The following is a 21526-nucleotide window of genomic DNA, read 5'->3' as shown; positions in this document are numbered from 1 at the left end:
AAGACACCTCAAGCAGGTGTCTGATGCAGTGGCTCAGGCGGTTAGATGGTTCACCTGTAGAATGTGGGCCTTGGATTCAATTCTTGCATCAGCCAAACAATTTTCAATACCCATACCAAACGCAAATAGTCAAAGTTTCCAAGAAAGCAAAGAAAATTGTCCAGCTGTATGGCTTTAATGGTTAGAAGCCTGCCTCATAGATCCTTTTAAGGTAGTTGCTTAGCATGGGAGAGGGCATCTATTCTGGAGAACCTAGTTCCGGCCAGACACACATTGCTGGACTCACCCAGTCTTTGTGCTTTGCACGGAGCCTGGTGAGGACTGGGGTCTTTCATACTACTATTCATCATCCACCTGCTCCCCGACACCCTGTTCCAAGGACAAAGCCAAAGCCAGTTCGGCTCTGGTCAGATTTGAACCAGGCACCTTCAGGAGCCAAGTCCCACAGTCTGATTGTCTGATGAAGTGGCTCAGACAGATAGAAGGTTGACCCTTAGATTGTGGGCCATGGGTTCAATTCTTGCATCGGCCAAGCAATTTTCAATTCCCCAACGCAAATAGTCAAATGTTCAAAGAAAGCATAAATGATTGTCCAGTTGCATGGCTCAAATGGTTAGAAACCTGCCTCATAGACACTTGGACCTGGGTTCAATTCTTGCATCGGCCAAGCAATTTTCAATGCCAAAATCCAACGCAAATAGTCAAATGTTCGAGGAAAGCATAGACAATTGTCCAGTTGCATGGCTTTAATGGTTAGAAGCCTGCCTCATAGACACTTGGACCTGGGTTCTAGTCTCTCAGGTAGATGATTTACTGATGCTTCGGAGAATGTCGGTTCAATATTTATGTGCTGCGGTAAATTTATCAAGATTGACATAACAATTGTAAAGTTAAAAACGCCAGGAGAGAAGATCCGAGTGCCGATGCTCGGTGGCGTGGGGGCTTTGCGTGCCGGCTATGGAGCCTGCCGGCCAGTCCAGGAGAGGCTTGTTCAAACCCTGCACGAGTAGCTGGTGAATGACATATCGTAAGGGGAGAAAGTGGGACACAGTGGGAGGATGTGGTATACAGAGTAGGAGGAGGAGTTCAGAGTAGGAGGAGGAGTTCATAGTCAGGGTGGGAGGAGTTTTTAAAGGGAGGAGGTGGTAGTCTAATAATAAAAAAAAATAATAATAAATGTCAGAGTAGTCAGAGTGGCACACACGCTCACAAGGTGTGTATGAAGTTTGTGGTGTGTGTCTGAGTGTCTGATTGTGTGGTGTGAGTGTGTGTGTTAAACTGATCATACAGGATGCGATTAGTAAGAAGAGTAGGAGGAGAGATAGAGTAGAAGGTAAAACAGATATGTTTTTTGATCTTTGTAAAAAAAAACTTTTATGCTAAATGACTTATCTTTACACATGGTATGTTAATCTTGATAAATTGACTGCAGCATGACTGCACATGGATATTGAATCCACATTCTCCGATGTATCAGTAGATCCTCTAACTCCAAGACTCGAACCCGGGTCCAAGGGTCTATGAGGCAGACTTCTAACCATTTGAGCCAAGCAACTGGAGAATCATTTGTGCTTTCTTTGAACATTTGACTATTTGCGTTGGGTTTGGGCATTGGAAATTGCTTGGCCGATGCAAGAATTGAACCCATGGCCCACAATCTAAAGGTCAACCTTCTAACCATCTGAGCCACTTCATCAGACTACTGCTTGAAGTGTCTGAGAACATTTGACTATTTGCGTTGGGTTTGGTCATTGAAAATTGCTTGGCCGATGCAAGAATTGAACCCATGGCCTACAATGTACGGGTCAACCATCTAACCGCCTAAGCCACTGCATCAGACTACTACTTGAAGTGTCTTTGAAGCTTTGACTATTTGAACCCACATTCTCAGATGTATCAGTAGATCCTCTAACTGAGAGATTTGAGCCCGGGGCCAAGGGTCTATGAGGCAGGCTTCTAACCATTAGACCCATTCAACTGGACGATTGTCTTTGCTTTCTTCAAAATTTAGTTAAGACTCTTTTTTTTATTGCATGGAGTATGTGAGAATAGAAAACTATCTAATGTCAGATTTGAACCTAGAACCTTCTGGTCCAAAGACCTTTAGAATTACCCCCACACTACAGAAGGACAATGGAATAACTTTAACGGATGTTCTACATGTAGAGTACAATTTTCACAAGAGAACTTAAAAGGTAACTTCAGCAGGTTTTGAACCAAGAACATTGTGCTATCGAGACCTGCTGCCTTTCCTCTACGCTACAGAAGGACGCTGGAATGGGAGTAAACAGACGTTCTATATGTATAGAGCATTTTCACTTGAGAAAACTAGTTAAATGAGCTTTGGACCCAGAACGTTCATTATCCTGACCAAGTTGCTCAGTCTGATGGAGGATGGACTCAGCAGTCTGAGGTGGTGGAACTGATTCTTATGAGATTCCATCTTCTAAGAAGCTGAGTTACTTGACCAGACTCACACAAGTCTCTTTCTTTGGGTTCTCAAGTCTTTCATGTGTATAACTTCATAACTCCACTCAGTCTCAGTGAGTAGGACTTGAGAACTCAAAGAAGTAGGCTTGTGTGTCTCTGGTCAAGTAGATCCGATTGTTAAAGGATGGACTTTACTAAGAATCAAACCCAGGCCTTTTGGTTTGCAAGTCTATCCTCTATAGGACTGAGCTACTTGACCAGGTTCACACTCCTGCCTCTTTGGGTCCTCAAGACTTTAATCTGATCAGTTTTTAATCTGTGCATTCAAAGCTGTGGCCAATGTTCATCACCATCTTTTCTCAAATTACTGCAGCCAGACGTCGCAGGACACGTTTAGACACTGAGCAGAGCGCTTCCCCTCCTCCAATTCCAGATCACAGAAACGAAATTTAATCATGTGAAAGAAACGGAGGGGGAAAAACGGAAAATGCATTTTGCAGCCAGTCACTTTTGGATTTATGTCTTTCAAATTCAAAGGGATGAGCGTCACTGTCACAAATCATGTTTTGACAGATCCACAAGAGGTCACCTTCAGAACAGCTTCACACTCCCGATGAGAAGCTCTTTTTCAATAATGAACACAGGTATAGAATCAATGCAGCTGTTTTATTGAATCCTGATAAATTCTGGAAGGAAATAATTAGAACATACAGTGAGAAATATTCTGTCAATAATCAATATATCTGTTTCTGACCATTAATTCCATGGCACAAGTCATTTCCCCTAAAAACTGGCATTGTTTTAATTCATTTTTAATTCAAATAACATGACTCAGTTTTATCCTCTGGTTTATTTCAGGTGATTATGGATAGCAAACATGGGAGTTTAAAAATCCCAATTTAAATCTCCAACACAAACTATTATAGCAAACTGACAAAGCGTCCAGCGAGTTTTGAGAGGAAAAAAGAAAAGATTCATGTGGCGATGACGCATTTCCTGCAGAGAGTCGCTGTGACATGTTCAAAAACGTCCCTGTGTCATCTCGATAAACAAACTGGTCTCAGGAGAGCAGCAGACGCTCCCAGTCTGCCTCTCATTCTGTTTTCAAACCATCACCGGGAACCTTCCCCTCTGACTAAATGAGCAGGCGCTGGTCCAGTCCCACTCTGAAAGGCTAATTAAAAACTCATCACCGGACCAACCAAATGGCACCAAACCGGCTGTGGTGAGACGCTGCACCACTGTGGACAGGAAGCCGAGCAAAGAGAGAGCATGCATCCTTTCTGGCCTTGTCGGAGCTTAAGTTTGGTTGGAGCAGATGGCGCTTCGGCTTCAAGTTCGGCAGAAAGATCGGGAAAAAAAGGCAATTTCAAAGCATGTTTACTTGCTAGATCATGTACACAGACACAACAGGGGACATCTGCTGGAGAGTTAGTTAGCAACACAATCACTTTATCAAAAATATCAAGAATTTAGATAAATGTAATTTTACTTGAGCCATTTTAGATTTACGTATATATTAATTAATCATAATATATCTATTTTCATTTTCGGTGAATTCGTAAGTTCTCCTTGTCCAGGAGTGAAACCTTTGAGTGAGGAAGCCCTTTCCTCCACCTGAGGACTGAGTCATGTCTGTCCCGTGTGTCCGGTCACCTTACCTCCACCTTGATCCTGTTGTCCCCGTAGCACAGATGCTGCAGGTAGGCGGCGGCGTTGGCCTGGACGGAGGGGAAGTGATGCTGCAGCATGTGGATGACCTCTGGCAGCTCGGGGTCACGCCATGCAAACTCCCTGATCGGAGACAAAGAGGAAGGTGGGCATGATGGAGATTCAACATTAAAATTAAATCGTATTAGTGTGGACGTTGCCTGTGTGTTTATGTGCATACCTAGGGTCCTTATGTATGCTCTCGATGGACGGGGTGCGTGTAGCAACCCGGTCCATCAGACCCGAGTGCCGGTGCGAGTAGCCGGGCTCGCCGGGCGTCCTGTAGGAGTCGACGTACAGAGCTGCAGTGCTCAGCCCGTAGCTGCTTCTTTGGTATGGCAGCGTGTGGCTGCCATGGCTTGTGGTCCGTGGGAGTGTCCCCATGCCTGAGGGGAAAGAAACCAGGAAGAGCAGCGTCAGGGCTGCAGATCAAAATACAGCCAAGGTAAAACAGAAAGGGAAAATCATACCATGTTATAAGTGATTAAATGAGCAGAAGATGGTTTGAAATCCTCGATACAAAACTGTTTTAACGTCTCGTCTTAAACGAAACCAAAACGATTCCTCAGATCCTCCACTATCAAACCCCACCGAGCTCTGAGCTTGAAATTACTCTGCCAAGGCTTCAATTAAGAAGCGGCAGGCTACATGAAAGGTTTCAGCCTAATTAAGTTCTGACCTCGGGGAGCGGTAATAACAACAGTTTGCTGTCGCTGTAAACTGTGATTTCCATTTTTCCACCACAGATTTTTTAGAGAGATAATCTTCTTTCATAACGATACTAAAGCAGCTAAACAGTCTTGTTCCGTCGCTTGTCGGGAAGAACCTGTGTGAGTGCAATACCTGTCCTGTAGAGGGAGCCCTGGGGGTCGTGGGAGGGGCTATGGTACAGAGGGCTGTGGAAGGATCGCTCATCGAAGACGGGCGTCATGTGGCAGTCTGGAGACATCGCCGCCCTCAGCTCTGGATCCATCTGCCCCACGTGGCCGGCGTACGAGCTGTGGAGCCCTGAAGGTTCAAACAAGCGTGACAAAATATTTAGACGGCGACAAAACGAAAAGAGATATTGACGAGCGGAGCCGATAAATAAGTTAGGCAGGAAAGTGGATATTTATATTTTCAAACAGTACTGATTTGGATTTAAGTATGGCAATGTCATTGTTTAAAAAGAATTCTCTCCAAATTACAGGGTTTTCTTTAAATGAGCAGGCGTTTAAATGGAATTGATCTAAAAAACAAAGCGGCACTGGCGTCTACGAGTATGTAGAGGTACAACCACAGTGTTGGCAGGATTATTAGGCTTGGTGCAACTGTAATGCAATTCATAATGGTGTTAAATAACAACCAGTTTATAGAGTTTGATCCAAAACTTTAGAGAATTGCAAATTTTTCTGTTTTTCCATTGGTTTTGCAGATTGTAGCAGCCTAGGATTTAAAGAGGCAAGAGCTATTACCAAGTGTTTCAGACAGAGGCTGAAAAGAGGAGCTGCAGCAATGGACAGTGTTTTCTGACCGTTACAGCACGGAAACCTTTTCACTAAATAACAGTAATTAAAATTGTGAAAATGAATATGAATAGAATGTGTAAAGTTATCTAACAGAGGTGCACATACGACAGGACTGTGCACGTTCGAGTGTCCTTCCAGAGGAGCGTGCCTGGCGACGAGAGACTGTCCAGTTTTGTTCATGTTCATTAGAAAAGAAAAATATGTAAATCAGCAGAAGAGCTGCAGTGAGGAAACGGCTCTGTCATCACCAGCGCTCGGTGCATATTGTGCGCTTCAGATCCGCTGCGGCTGCCCCCCCTCGTGCCCTCCAGCCTCTTTATAATTAGAGCGCTCTTTGAACTGATCTGCTGTGAGATTGGAGGATGGAAAAACCGCTGCTGACGACAACGGCAACGCACGGGGAAGATGGCGAGTGGCCGCCGTGCCTCTCACCAGCACGACAGCAGCTGGGATGAGTCGGCGTCAGGACATGTGGTGTTGGTCTTGTTTTTCACAGCCTCACCTAGCGATGACCAGAATAATGTCTCACCATGAACAAGCAGAAAGACTCAGACGTTATTAATATCCCATTTCTCTCTTTTCATTCTAGACAGTTAGTATTTGGTCAATGGCCCCGTACACACCTGGTATTTAGAGTTTTACAGCTGTTATTATATATAGCAAATCCCTGCAATATTACTATTATTTGAATCAAAACCCCAACCTGGTGGTGACGTTTTTTTAAATCAAATTTATGAAAAAAATAAAAAGAAGTGAGATCCTCTTTCAGCTTACGTTGTTTTGTTTTGGCTGCTCACCAGGTTTCACTACCTAAGCTACGTGTGTTGCTGATCAGTAATAGCCTAATCTCGTATATATCCATCTATCGCTTATCTCCCTCATGTAATCTGGGATTATGTCAGATCTGCAGATAACTGGGAATAAGGACTTAAAGCGACGTGTTAGGCCACTTAGCAGCACAGCCGGATGAAAGCGACTCGGCTGTATAGGAGGCGTTTCGCTCAGTTCACTGCGTCGGCCAACACACACACACACACACACACACATATACATGCATACAAACGTCCCTCTACTCCTGATGCGCACACAGCTGCATGGAGAAACACACATGGACACGCATCATATGGAAATGACTAAAGCAGCCAAGCTCTGAGCGGCATTATAAAGCTTTGAAGTTGCCATCAGCTGATAATCACATGCTGATGCTCCCCCGGGGCTTTGTGATGGAAACAACCCTATATGGGTCAGTGGGAGCGGCTTAGTGAAGTGACAGGGGGCGGGACGGAGGGATGAGTCGCCGCAGCATCAGCACCACGACTATACGATCCTCCACCTGCCGCACAGCAGCGTGTAGACGACGATGGTCGATGATGGGTTAATAAAACAGGACGAGGTTTGTTTTTCTTAAAGATTTCCGATGTTAAAGGTCAAATTTTCCGACACCAGCAAGACCCTGACGACACTGAACTGCAGTACATGAATGATCCCTTCTCAAGTTACTCAGCCTCAACCAATCAACGAATCCTAAATGATAAATCGATTGACAGATAATTTAGATTAAACCACAAACCAAATAAAACTTATTTTAGAGTGTAGACTAGCAGAAAAAAAAAGGTATTCTAAATTTGAAATCATCCATAACCAGAGTGCCACTTATTCTTTGGTTTATGTTGTTGTATTTTTGCAGTTGGTTTAAATGGTGATATCATTTAATTTATTGAATGCACTGTGTGTATTTTTATAGCTGTTGCTAAGGAAACAAGTTACGGGTTTAAATATATGAAGATATATTTATTGCTTTTCTCTGTTTTCCATCATTCAGTCCATTGATTATCTTTAGAGATAAACACAAAACACATGAAGCGATTTTTCACTACTTAAAGAATCATTAAGCACAGTTTTAATTAACGAGTATTCATCAAAACACAAACAAGTAAGATTAATCAATAGGGGAAAATGAGATTAGTTGCAGCCCTGAAGGATAAACTTGCAATCTGTAACCGCCCCTGCTCATTGGTTGATGCTCAGTGCAGCTAAGGTTGTAAAAGTGCAGAGCTGCTGCTGCTGCTGCTGTGGCTACAATGAATAATTATTTTACTATGGGTTTATCTTCCTATCATTTAATCAGTTCATTGAATAATTGTTTGGTTTATCATATGTACCATTACTGTCTCTACTACACAATTCATGCATGTTATATTACAAGCAACACTTTATTATAAAATGCCATAATTAGCCTTACAATGAACGTATAAACATTGGTATGGATGGCAGTTGCTGGTATATGTATAAACAGAAAATGTATATAATATAACACAAGCTTAATTCATAGGGTGAATTAGCATTGGTGAGAATACATGACATGCTCTTAAATCTGATTATAGCTATTAAATCGTATTATTAACCTTTTATTAGGCGATTAGTGCTTTTAAAAATGGTTTATTGTGAAATGAGCTACTTGGCGTGTCGGAGCCTATTAAGCAAACATCGCTACATGTTTGCTTGTTTGTAATTAATGATGTGCAACCGAGTGTTGACTTATGATGCAGCTGCATGACACTTTCTCTACAGGAAACAAGAGGAAAATGTAGTGGAAGCACTTAAACAGCTGTGATCCACTGGTATCGTGCTCATTCAAACCGTAGATTCCTCTCTCTCTCTCTCTCTCTCTCTCTCTTTCTCTCTCTCTCTCTCTGATTTGTTTTCTTTTACGCTGCCGCACATCAATCACACCCGGCACCTAAAAGATCACGTCGAGCCCGAGCTCAAAACATCTACCTGGTACAAAAGAAAGATTAGAATCCTTGTTCTTCCACACCGGCGTGCATCAATATACTATTCCATCAAAGCAGGCGGCATTATCTGCCAGTGCACACAAAAAAAAAACTCCATGAAATCAACTCCCTGCAAGATCAAATCTCTGCCGAGCTTGCAGTTGTATGAAAGTCATTTTGTTCAACACTCGGCTTTATTTATGATTCCTGCTGCTTCCCGGAGATACAGGGAGCCGTGCTGGGTCCCCCCCAACAAAGGAAAGGTTATTAAATCTACAGCGGTGGCATCGAGGCTGCGGAGCATGGCTTTGTTTATTTACAAGAGTTTGCAGAGAACACAATGTTGCAAACACTCAAATCTTCTTCTTTTTTTGTTTACTGCAGAACTGTGAGCTGCTCAAAGGAAACTCTTCTGGCCCAGATTTTTTTGGGACCTGGTTGGATTTAACCCTGCAGCCGTCCACGATGCAAACTGACCTCCCCGACTTTTATAATTTTCACTCATACAAGTCGTCCACGTCTATGTGTAGAGTGATACGATATCAAAACACCATTACGAGGATGCTAAAGTGTAGATCCCAGAGGTTTAACTTTTTTTAAACCATTTACACACAAGAGAAACTGCTCATGTTATCACCTTCCACAGCTCCAATCCAATAATATAGATACTTATGCACATATATTCAGTTTATTCTATACATATTTATGCATATGTGACAGTTTTATGACAGATTGCGACCGAATGAATGTGTTGTGAAGCGTTCTACAAAAATCTGAATGTAATATTTCAAAACTATGCATAATCTTTGCCTCTTTGTGAGCTGCTGTACAGTTTAGCATCTCCAGGCCCGGGACACTTGATCAAACGAGACGGTTTAGAGGTGAGAATGTGTGACACTTGAGATGAGGCTTGGCAAGTGCAGTTCTCTCTGGAGGGCTTCCAAGCCCAAAAGGTTTGGGAAGCGCCACTGATGGATCTGGATGTCGACTCATTAATTATAGACGCGTGCTAAATACCGACACAATGTTTTACATGTGCAGAAAAATACAGGAACATCTGGGAAATCCATTTCAAACAAGAGTGGGAGGATTGGAGTTTGATTGGACTGATGTCTAATTTGGACCACACCAACAAACAGCAGGATATGTAAATGTCAGACTGACCTATGAGGCTGTCAGGGCGGGGCAGTGCGCTCCTCTGGTACAGGCTGTACGGGTCAGCTCCGTAGGCCAGTGGCTGGCTCTGTCTGGGCAGTGTGGAGCCGTAGTGCTGCGGCACCGCCATCATCCCCGAGCGCAGGGGGGACCCCGTCAAAACCCTCCCCTCCACCAGGGAGAGGGTGGAGCCCAGGCGCCCGCCATTGCCTCCTCCTCCTAAGACCCCTATTCCCCCAAGACCCAGGGCCTGTATGCCGCCGGTCGGTGAGGTCGGTGACGGGCAGGAGGGCGGCATCGCGGTGCCGGCAAACACGGCGGCCAGAGGTTTGGGCTCGGAGAGGATGGGCGAGTCGTAGGTGCTGCCTTGGGATGTGCGCAGGGAGATGCGGGAGGGCGACACAGTGCCGGCGGTGCCACCGCCAGGAGACTGGCTCCTGGAGGGGAGGGAGGACATCCTCCGCAGCACCCGGCTGGACGCCTGCAGAGAAGAGGGGAGACAAATTACAGCTTCCAGAGACTGTAAACGTGACAAATAACACCAATTGTATGTTAATGAAGGCATCTGTTTTTATTAAAGCTTCGTAAAATGCCCTTTTTATTTCCACGGGTCGTTATGCTTGTGCAAATACCATTGAAATTAAATCATGTAGCTATTAAGCATGTGTTTAATGTCAAGGGAAATGCACGGAGGCCGACACCCATGAGTAGGCTCACTACAGAAAAACCAAACTAAAGGAGAATTTAGAGCTTAAAAACGAATTGAAGAATAAGCACAAAACAATGTAAATGCATCACAATTCTCTACATATCAATAGATCAGTACTATTTATCAAAAAAATCTATCGTTACCTATAAAAACAAGCAATGTACAGAATAATAGGAATCATACAGAAGAAGTGAACCCGCTTTAATCACGACAGCCAAGCACTTACTGCTCCAAACTTTGTGAAATTAAATTAAATCTCCACTGTCATTATTAAATGACATTTAACTTGTTTGTAATTAGCATCCACGTGATTCCCGGTGTAATATTCACAATGGTATTGACAATGAATCACTTCAATACCTGAAAACATTAGCGTGTGTTCACCGTGCTGCTTCCATTTGCAAATACACCTGCCAATTACCAGTAAGAAGACACTCTGAGGCAGGGTGCTTCATCACGTCTGACGGAGGGCATCATTATCCTTATCGTCTGTCGGAGTAACTCAACGTGCCTTTGAATAAATGTCTAAATTCATTAGACTTGACAGAACATTTCATATTTATAGGGACAAACATTTGCTTTTTCATCCCCATTACCAAATGTGAAACTGCCCCTCAATTACGCACTGAGCAACTGGATGCTGATATGTGGCGCCTTAATCCATCCACGCCTGGAACGCCGCGGAGGGAAATTAAGAGCCGAGACATGTCAACCCATCCAGCGAGGCTGCTGGGTGTGGAATAAATCAACTGGGAATTCAAATGGGCTCACCATTATCTGTCACTCCTGCTTCTACTGTCGTGCAAGGCAGCGTGTCATTATTAGCTGATAGAGTTTGAGTCGGAGCGATTTAAAGGTAAGACTGGATTGGATTGTGCGCCGTTAGATGATGCTCCTCGTGATTCACGATCGCTGGCTGTCATTACCGGAGGGATGGCGATTATCATTGTTCACGGCAGAAAGGAAAAAGATATTGCAGGCGACAACGTTCTGACAAATAGCCAAAAAATGGGGATTCCTCGAAAACAGTCTCATCACAAGGTCAAGTGACGTAGCTGCACTGGAGCTTTCAATCACTTTATGTGATCTTCATCTGCAGCTACACCATCTGGTGATGAAGATCATGTGACTAGTGGTGTGACCCTACCTGCCCGGAGGCTTGGCCCTCCGCCCTCGGGCTCCTCGATATCGAGGCCCGGGGCTCCGAACGCACCACGTTCTGGTTGCTGTAGTAGCTGACGCTGCTGTCCTGGTAGCCGCTGTCTGAGTACGTGGTCATCTGGGCCGAGTGACCTCCCGAGTCTGAGAGGAAACAAAAGATGAAAGCGGGTGAGGAAACTCCTGGGTATTTACATTCTCTTCATCGCTCCCTCCCAGTGGAGCAGTGGGATGTGCGATCAAACCCATCAGCGCAGCCGCCATCACCATCAGTCACTGCGGTTTCCTGATTTGCATATTATCTCTACGTGCCTTTCAACTTGTTAAAAGGCAGTATGCATATCAATACATGGGCATGGATCTATCTGCATTAAGCCTTCATGCTGCTTCAATAAGGCTGGCCTACTTTCTGCTGTAGCATAAGGAGGGGGAAACATGTGCAGGATATTTTTACACCGTTCCTCCGACCACTCAAACAACAAGGAATATAAATAAGACCAAAGGCAGCTACTGAGGAATTACATGTTCACTAATGACGATGAAATGTAGCACGGTCCAAGAAAGATCCAAGAAGAAGAGACAAACTGAATTCACAGCAGCAGGAGTGGTTTTAACACAAACTTTGAGGAAGCTTGATGGACCCGAGTGTCACCCGCTCCAGTGAAGATGCCTAATGTCCAACAGCGACAGGCTGGTGGTTGTACCGCAGAGCTCCCGGTGTGAATACAGGCGGAACAAGAGACTTCAGATCAGACAGCAAAGAGGAGACAGACCTTATGTTTTGGGCGATTTCAGCTGATCTGAATCGGGAGATGTTGTTGCCAAAATTAGACACATGGAGACAAGGGATGCCCGGGAATCAAACCAACAACCTCCCTGTTAATGGGCAACCATCACTACCTCCTGAGTCGAAGTAAGCCCTAAATAAAGCCTGCATGAATGGTGTTAATAGAAAGACGGTGGCCATATGTGGGTGCGTGTGAATGGGAGACTCTGCCTTGTACTGTTGAGCGCTTTTAGAGTTCAATAAGAAAAAAGAAAAGCTCTATAAACACAGTTCCCTTATTCTATATTAATTCTACTGTCAGTAAATCCCATTAAAAGACCAAAACATTAACATTAACAACAAAATATTGATAAAAATCGTTAAATTGCAGCTTATTCCTCTGCAACTTGAATCTCCATTGTTGTCCTGACACACACCAGTGACCCAGTGGGTGACATCTAACTTCATCCCCACGCAAACACACACACACACACTAGTTTATTTTAACTCCCACACACTCCTGCTGCCCCAAATGCTCACTAGAGCACCAAATGTGGATTAATCCCCTGCTGAAAATAGTCCCCCCGGCAAATGTTCCAAAACCTCCTGTTGGCCAAAAATGACAGTTCTCAGCTGTTTGGATATTTGTGATCAGCTTTAAAGATTCCGATCTTTATGATGCAGGTTGGGAAAGTTGTAAATTGTAGAGAGAGAGAGAGAGAGAGAGAGAGAGAGAGAGAGAGAGAGAGAGAGAGAGAGAGAGAGAGAGAGCGAGAGAGGGAGGCTAAATCGTTATTAGTTTTGGCTGCTTCATGGGATTTGTTGTTCGGGTTCAAGAAAACTCACAAATCATGGGTGTTGTCTGTGCTTTTTATATGTTTTCTTTATCACTGAATGTGGTCTCTTGCCAGGAGTGTGTGTGTGTGTGGGGGGGGGGGGGGGTTTACAAGACAAGAGCCTATAAAACTGCTGATGTCATAGACGAATAAAGAGTTGTTTATGTAGCCAGGACACTTTTAAACCACACCCAAACAGTCCTGATGTGGCAGATTAACTGACATTTAGTGTTCAATTCTAAATAAATAACAAGTGAGCGTGCAATCTTAAATGAACTATAAGGTATTTAATGTTATTGAGACATAGTTCAGATTGGAGCCCAGGTAGGCAGGAGCTTTGGACTAAAAATATCTTATGGTTACGAGTCTCGTGACTCATGTTCTGACCTCTACTGTGTAGCTTGCGTCAATTAAACAATAACAAAATTAACTAATAATGTAATTTAGACCTTATCTCTTGAATTACTTTTAATTAATGCCGTTAATAATTAAGAAAAGTAAGTAAATGGAACGACAAAACAATCTAAGAAGCATGCCGCCTTTTCTACAAATAAGGAAAATGATGTTTCCAACCACATCAGCTAAAAATCGAATTATTTTGATTAGTAGTGATGTTGTTCAGGTAGTGTACATTTAACAGACCCTCACTGTCATTCAGGGAGTGGCGGTCCTGCTCGGGCGGATAGAGTCCCTCCTCCGCCTCCAGGTGGCGTCCAGACGCCTCCATGGCTCCGCCCAACGACCCTCCACCTGCCAAGTGTCCGTCGTTTAGTTAAAAGCATTCAGCCAATCATTTAACTGAATGTACATGAAAAAGTGACACCACGTCCCCTGATAATCTGTCGATAAAAAGTCTGCATGAAAACAACTTAGCAGCTTCTCCTCTGCAGACAGGAGCCTCTTAATCTTACAAGTGAAATATATCAACTCTTTGACACAGAAAATTGCAGCATCTTATCGCTGTTCATCTGTTTTATTGGAACACTGACAGTGAGCTATGGGTGAGGAAATGGGGGAGAGGAGTCAGTGACAGAACAGTAAATTCAAAGCCCACGTGAACCGGTGGAGACACCGTTTTGTTTTTGCTTGACCGCTCTGCGCTGAGTCCTGGCAACTCTCAGGCCTCTGGAGGTTTAAACGGGGAGAAGAGTTTTCTCGAAGTGTTGTGGATTTGATCTCATCTCAAACTGTGGTGTATAAAACTCTACGTAGCTTAACAGGTCATTTTCCTTTTATAACAGTAGAAGAAAACACTTCATTTTGAGACCTGTGGCACCGATCCTTCAGCTCACTTGTTCGATTTGAGATTAGAATAAAACATGAGCGGTTAAAAGGAGGAAATCTTACCTGCAGACCTCCATGCAAACGACTTCTCCGATGAGCTTCAGGAGGAGAGAGATGCGAGAGCAGAGAGAGACGTAAATCAAATCAGAGTCACGGACCAATACTTTGTATTCAATAAGACCAAGGAGAAGAAAGAAGACAGTGTTTGGAATGAAAAAAACAAAAACTGTGCATATACTGTACATATATATACCTTTACTTTCAGTGCACAACAAAGCAATGTTGCAGCTCCTGTTAATTTTGTTTATATGACTTAGTTCTTAGTAGTTTCAGCTAAGTGGTTAGTCGGGATAGATCCGGATTTTTATACATCTCATACATATCACTCCCTTATTGACGCATGATTGTTCTCATCAAGATTCATTCATTATTCTGTGAGAAATCAAAAGAATCCTGAATCTGGATCAACACAAACATTTATCAGGATCTTTGTTGGTTCACGTCTCACCCTTCTACAAAATGTCATGGACATCGGTTGAGTCGTTTTTGCGTAATCCAGGTGGAGTTAAAAAATTATGTGCATTCATTTATTGAGATACAAAATCCAATAAGATGCGATCTGTTGTGGTTCAGTGTGAGAGAACCCACCTGCTGCTGTCTCCCGCTGGCGACTCAGCTCCCAGCATGCACCTCTCCAGCTGGTTGGCCACGATCTGCCGCTCCTCCTCCAGCTCCCGAGTCAGCCGCTCAAACTGCAGCTCCTACGGGCAAGACATTTACGTCGGTGATTATAACCCGACATCCGCCATGACACGGCAATTTAAGCCTCCTTTTAAAGACCTATTTGATGCCAGTTAGAATTAAATGTAAAACCCATTTTGTATTCAGCCGGCATGACTTGACTGATTTCTCAGCGGCTGAGAGCTCGCTGAGGGACGGCAGCCTTTTTTTTTTTTAAACCCGTTAAAGTGGATATGAGATTTAAAAACACTAAAACTGTGTCCACAACCTCTTAATGGACTTTAGCTCCGATAATGTAATTACACACACAGCTGAAGAATACCAGTGCAAAGCTCCGATGATTGAGCAGCTAATGGTTCAATCGCGATTTTAGGGGCAAGATCATAAGCAAACTGCAGGTTCCTTTCACTCTTAGCATTAGAATAACCATTAGAAAGAATGAATCCTGAGTAGATGAGACCAAAACCTTTAAAATGACCAATATCTAAAACAATCCAGGTGTGTGAGTAATGCACAGCCTCCCTGTTGGCTCGGTTTTTCTCCTCTTCCGGGATTTTCTGGGTCAAATCTTGAGACGTTAAAAAGCAGAAACCTCCGAGTCGAGTCTGCAGTGGGTCTTCTGTTCTCATATTTGCCATAATTTAATCCCCTTATCAGTCCCTCGCACGGCGGTGGCAGCGATTGAGCTATACGTCCCCACCACCTTCTTTTAATTGCAAGATGCCTACATAGCAAAGTTGTTTTGGCCCAGATTTGTCAACCAAAAGTGGCCTGATTTTGTTTTGGGCAATTTGGGTCCATATTCACCATGGGCCACTTCAGCTTCACATCCCCATTACACCTGTCCTGCTGCTCCTGTAAGTGATTCTAAAACGATTTAATGATTGTTCTATGCTCGGGGTTTTCCTGCTTTTCTAAAGATTCATCCAGTTCAGCCGACTCCGTCTCCACTCTGCGAGTTTACAGTTAATCCAACAGCACTTTGTCTGAAAAGCACAGATCGTTTGTTCAATCGTTCATCACTTGCTTCCTCTCTCTCTCCCTCGCACAGGGACGCCGTTGCTTGTTTTATTTTAAGAATCATCCCAGTGCATTCATCACAGCGGAGTGAACTGTTTTACAACGTCACCGCTCCGAGGTGTTCATCACGTTGCCTCTCTTGGAATCTTTGTCGACTTGCTCTTAGTCATATCCGCGGTTTCAGTGTTTTTTAGGGAGTGGCCGGGTCGGTATACAGATTCAGGGGAGTGAGGGGAGGGTGTGATGGATTGTGGGGGATCTTTCAGACAAACTGAAGGCCCCTGCAGAAGCTATGGGGTTGACAGCAGAAATATTACAGGTCAGACTTGAAGTAATTAAGATCGTTAACATAGAGACGCAACATTTTTTAGGTCTGCCGGATTTTGTGTCCCTGTGCTCTCCTCTCAGTCTGCACCACCTAGAGAACAGGACGTGCATGAGTATGTGTACTGAAGGTTAATGGGAATCAGATGCTGCTCTTCAGCTCTGTTCATGATTTAAGTGAATCACAAGTAAATGGGCTAAATACCCCTCTCGTATTCACGATAACAAAGCTTTAACAAGATTTGTTTTTTCGCTTTAGATGTTTGTACATTTCTAAAATGTGATTGCGTGCAGCAACAATGTGATCTGTCTCTAAATATCAATAGAATTGAACCATCAGAGCCCACTTGTGTCATTTCTGACAACCTAAACACCACAGTAGTAAAAAAAAAGCCTCTTATTTAAGCCTGCAGAGCTGGTGAGGACCCAATTCCTTCAAAAGTGTGGAAGTGAAACAGATTTTTTTCTTTTGCAGAGTGCTCCTGGACGGATGCTAGTTTTGGCACCGTCTCATTTGTATTCTGTTACATAACACCGGGGCTCGCCAGCTGCTTCATAAATCTTCCAGAAAACCACAGCTGGTGTCATCATGGAGGTCCGCGGGAGAATTAGCTGTCTGCAAATAACGTGTAAATGTAAAAAGTAAAAGAAAGCACCTGACTGGAAGACACGCAGCTTCCCAGGAAACCTTGTCGTGCAGTGATTCAGGAAATGTCAAAGTGAAGGATTCTGATAAGGTCACTGTGTGGACCGGGACACAGTGAACTGCCTTGTTTGTCGTTTCTGAAGATTTAAGATCTCTTTTATTCCTGTGGTTTGAGTCAATAAAAGAAATGGATTGCTAGTTGTATGTTTGGATCCCTTTGTTTTCAGGGAATATTTCAACTATCAAAAATAACACTGTGCACGCATTTGTAGTTCCTCCTCATCCTCACTGTGCACGCTTGTATTGTTATTAACTATATATGTATTTAAGGTATCCCTGATCATGTCCCTCTATGGTAATACAAGCATTACTCCTGCAGGAGCAGCCCAGCCACAGTGTGGCAGCTGGGAGTGGTTCCTGTTCCAAACGCTCCACAGAGAAACTATTCTTTGTTGTTTCTGTTTTTAGTTCAAATCTGTGCTGAACTGTGAAAATCACACAAATGTGTCTGCAGGCACATCTGTTGGTCTTAGTTCACATTGTGGTGGATCACTGTAGCTGTCACTTTCATCTCCCCTCTCACTCCTTCTCCGCAGATCCTCAGGTTTACATGAAAGAAAACTCGTTTAAAACGAAGTCCCAGAGCGGCGCCGCGACCTGAAAGAGCTCCGGTGCCAACCGTGGCTCACATCCCACCTCCATATGGGGTTTAATGTTTTAGTCTGAAAACAACAAGCACATAAACACACACATATCAGGCCTGTGCACGTGATTCGGGCAGTATCCGCAAGGGGTCAAGCTCCTGTAAACCTCCCCTCGCCCCCCCTCGCCGCTGTCGCCGAATGCATCCTCATGGGTTCTAAACCGAACACACTACCCAGGGTCATTTAAACTCATTTTAAATCAATAAAAACTTTATAACGACAATTTAAAGCCTGTTCTTCTTCTTCTTTTCATATCTCATTAACAGTGAACTAATGCAGATATTGAAATCATCAGGATAAATCCATTTAACAACTGAATACCTTTACCATGTTAAAGCCCTATGAGACAAATTGTGATTTGTGAATATGGGCTATACAAATAAAATTAGATTGATTGATTGATTGAAATGTGTGATATCATCACATGAATTGCCTGCCCACCTTCCACTCTATCCACAACATCGTGGTTTCTGGCACAGTAGAGTAAACGTCCCTCAAAGCATAATCCCTTAAAAACTACAAAAGACACTTAAATCCAGGCTGGCAGATTTTCATCTGTTTACGTCTCTTGATAAAAGCTCTGTTGTATTTGGGTCAGCTCTGGCCATGTGATGCATGGAGCCTTGGCAGCCTCTTTAGTCAGATGTTGTACAGTGATTTAGTTAATGGTCCCATCATGTCGGCTGTTTGCTCGCGTCTCGTTCGCGATAGAGCGAAGACTTGGGAGCAGACGCCGAAGTGAAGTGAACTGGCCTCGGTTCAGACGCCACGAGTCGGCCTCTGAAAACACCTTGAGAAGTTTGCCAGACACACACAAACACCGGAGCGTTCATACAACGTCGCTTTGGTTTAGTCCGAATGAAACGTTAATGATTCCCACGAGGAGCCCGGCTACGCAGAGCTAATTCGGCCGTGTTAATTAGTGTTGGTTTTTCTGCGGCAATTATTCCCAGTTAATTGGGGAGATGTTTGTCCACTTTAAGGGCTGATACGGCCCCGAGGTGGCTGCATGGAAGTATGGAAAAATGTTAAATGAATTGTGCGACTGCAGGAAAAGGCTGCGGCAATATTCCAAGATGAAAAATTGTACATAGTAGCAACTATTATGTCAAACCACTGTTTTTCTACGTTCTACGAGTGGCGTCTGGAATACCCTACTGGGTCGGCTCCATCCGGGACCCGAGCCCGGACAAGTGGAAGAGGGTTGAACCCAATATCTGGGTGGACTAAACAAGCATTGACTGGTTGATCAAAGTTTATCAAACAAATTGTAATGCTGCCGCCCAACAAGCTGCAGCTTCAGGTCGGTGTTCACACAGGAACATTTACTGAAAGAGCCTAAAAATAACACAATACGCTCCACTAGACAAAAACCTTTTCACTGCAATCAGTGACTGGGTTTCCAAGGTGATACAAAGCGAGATCGGTGAACAACAGAACAGTTCTAATCACCGAGGAGGATGTGAGGTAGAAACCTTGGGAAATGAACGAGACCCCCCCCCCCCCGGAGCCCAGAGTGACAGTTTCAGATGTTTTATCGACAGGCTGAGGAGTGTCAGGGGAGCCAGCAGTGTGCCGCTCAAACAGCACGGCCTTCAAAACGTGCTGCACACACACACACACACACGCACACACACACACTCTCACGGCGTCCCCACTGCTGACTCGGCCCCGCTCTGCTGCTGCTGCATCTTGCTTACATCACTTCAGAGCAGCGTGGAGACAGGACGGGAGCACACAGCGCTCCTTGTTTTCCGGCCTCGCCACGTCACCTCGTGGTGTCTGGATAACGGGCCTAGCCCTGCCAGGCCAATGCGAGGCCAAGCCTGGCGATGTCTCCTACCAGCCGGGGGCCACCGGACGCTTACTGTGCACCGTCACAAAGCGTTTCTTCTGCATCTTATCGAGTGACACCATCCACAGACCTCTGCATCCTATTCCTCCGCACTGTGTCTAATCTTAGCCCAGGACGTGAATCCACTCTATCCAGGCCACACCTGTGAGATCCCTGAAAATGTTCAACCTAATTCTGCTCGTTTGAAACAGAAGGAAACTTTTTCACTGAAGTGTGATCGTCTTTTCTGTTTCTCTCTCGGCCTCCATTTTGCGCCAAAGATCAACAATCACATGCCGAGCACTCATCAGAGGAAGAAGAGCAGATAGCAGCTCCTGATACACCCACATTCGCCTTGAAAGATCAGAGGGCCGCACATCCAGCTTTTGTTTTTCCATCTCTCTCTTGCTCCCTCCGCCCACTCAAATAACCCATAGATGGATTAAAACACTTTCGGTCTCTGTATTCACCCGAGCGCCCACTTTTATGGTAAGAGCAACAAGTAGTGCTCGTTTTCCGAGGGCTGTCAAAAGGCATTTGGGGAGACAGTGGAAGTCATTAACTAGATGAGGCAGGCGGAGGCCGCGCAGGGTTCACTGGGAGAGTAAACAACTCCTGGAAATGCGAGGAGCATCCCACTCTGACGGGATCGGAAACAGTATCCCAGGGTGGATGCTCCTCTTTCATTTTCACAGGCGCAGATCAAGTGGAATTAGCCTCCTCCTCCTCCACCACTGTGACTCTGCAGCAGAACCTCGAACGCTGACAGGCAGACCTCGGGCCGCCGTGATCTGGAGTCAACAAGGCAGACCGCAGAACAACAGACGCTCTGCCTTTCCGGAAATATGACAGAGAACAGGCATTTGGATTCAGATGTCAGAGAGCAAGAGTTCAGAGGCAGAGCCAGGCGGTGACGCAACTGGATTGAAGGAGTTGGTTTAACCCCTCAGATTCAGATGGAGACCCCGGCGCCTCATCTGAGTCGATCCTTCTGCAGGACACAGCGGGCCGCACGGGACTGTCAATCATCCGCACGGAGATCGGCCGCTCCTGAGAATTGGCTTTGACGATGCATGTGCGTTTCCTGGCCCTGATTGTCAAAATCAATCAGCGTGCAGAGCGCTGACGTTGCCCGGGTTGTTGTCGTTTTTATTGAGCTTTTTGTTTTCTCCCTCCATCCTGGGGAGAGCTTTGCTGAGCGTGCATGTTCTTTTTCAGGAGCGCCATGCGTCACGGCCACACAGTGGGACTCTGCTCTTACGACTGGGACCTGGTCTGCACAGTCACCACCGCCGGCCACCAGGAGCCTAACAAGGCCTCATCACATTTTGACACAAGCTCATATAAATAACGAAAGATAAAGTTTCCAAATGACAAACTGCCAGCGTTCGGATTTGGGATAGTTTGGCTTCATTTCTGGATAAAGGAAGGAAGTGGAGACATGAAATCATATGTGATGCTATATATACTATTAGAGATGGAACTAATCTATCAAGTATTTTTAAATGACTTGTAATAAATACAGTAGAGGAGTCGATATATTGAGCTGATAGTTTACTCTCCTTGATTTCAACTCGTTGCATTTGCAGCTATTTCCTTGCCTGCGAGATCTGATCAAGTTTCCCTCAGTGCTCCTGAAAAACACAGCAACCAGAGTTTGTATCTCGGGTCTAAATATTTCATGTGACATAAAAAAAAAGAAATGTGAGGCTAACAGTTTCTTGGTTTGGAGCAGTAACTCCCCACAGGTTCCCTCCTGTGTGTTGTAAATCCAAGCAATCATCTTTGAGCTACACTAAAATAACGGGTTCCTTCCTGTGGCCTTAGATTCAACAGACAGCCGAGTTATACTTAAACTCCTCCTTAGTATTTTACCAACACTTTCTCAAAAATCCAATTATTGTATGTGAAATGGACTTTGATCCAA

General features: G+C 44.5%; 1 protein-coding gene across 1 annotated transcript in view; it reads right to left on the bottom strand.

Moving 5' to 3' along the window:
- The window catches only part of LOC128430973 (plakophilin-4), a 33498-nt gene that overhangs the window by 9196 nt on the left and 2776 nt on the right, over window positions 1-21526 (bottom strand). Inside the window, exons 2-9 of the mRNA XM_053417134.1 lie at window positions 14979-15091; window positions 14394-14428; window positions 13689-13796; window positions 11434-11588; window positions 9587-10058; window positions 4984-5148; window positions 4322-4526; window positions 4092-4224 (exon numbers count right to left, since the gene is read on the bottom strand). Coding sequence (XP_053273109.1) covers window positions 4092-4224; window positions 4322-4526; window positions 4984-5148; window positions 9587-10058; window positions 11434-11588; window positions 13689-13796; window positions 14394-14428; window positions 14979-15091 — 1386 coding nt within the window. The remainder of the gene's footprint in view (window positions 1-4091; window positions 4225-4321; window positions 4527-4983; window positions 5149-9586; window positions 10059-11433; window positions 11589-13688; window positions 13797-14393; window positions 14429-14978; window positions 15092-21526) is intronic.

The sequence above is a fragment of the Pleuronectes platessa genome, chromosome 24 (genome assembly GCF_947347685.1).
Source record: "Pleuronectes platessa chromosome 24, fPlePla1.1, whole genome shotgun sequence".
NCBI lineage: Eukaryota > Metazoa > Chordata > Actinopteri > Pleuronectiformes > Pleuronectidae > Pleuronectes > Pleuronectes platessa.
The sequence above is the reverse complement of the archived record's forward strand: the minus strand, read 5'-3'. Positions and strand labels throughout refer to the sequence as shown.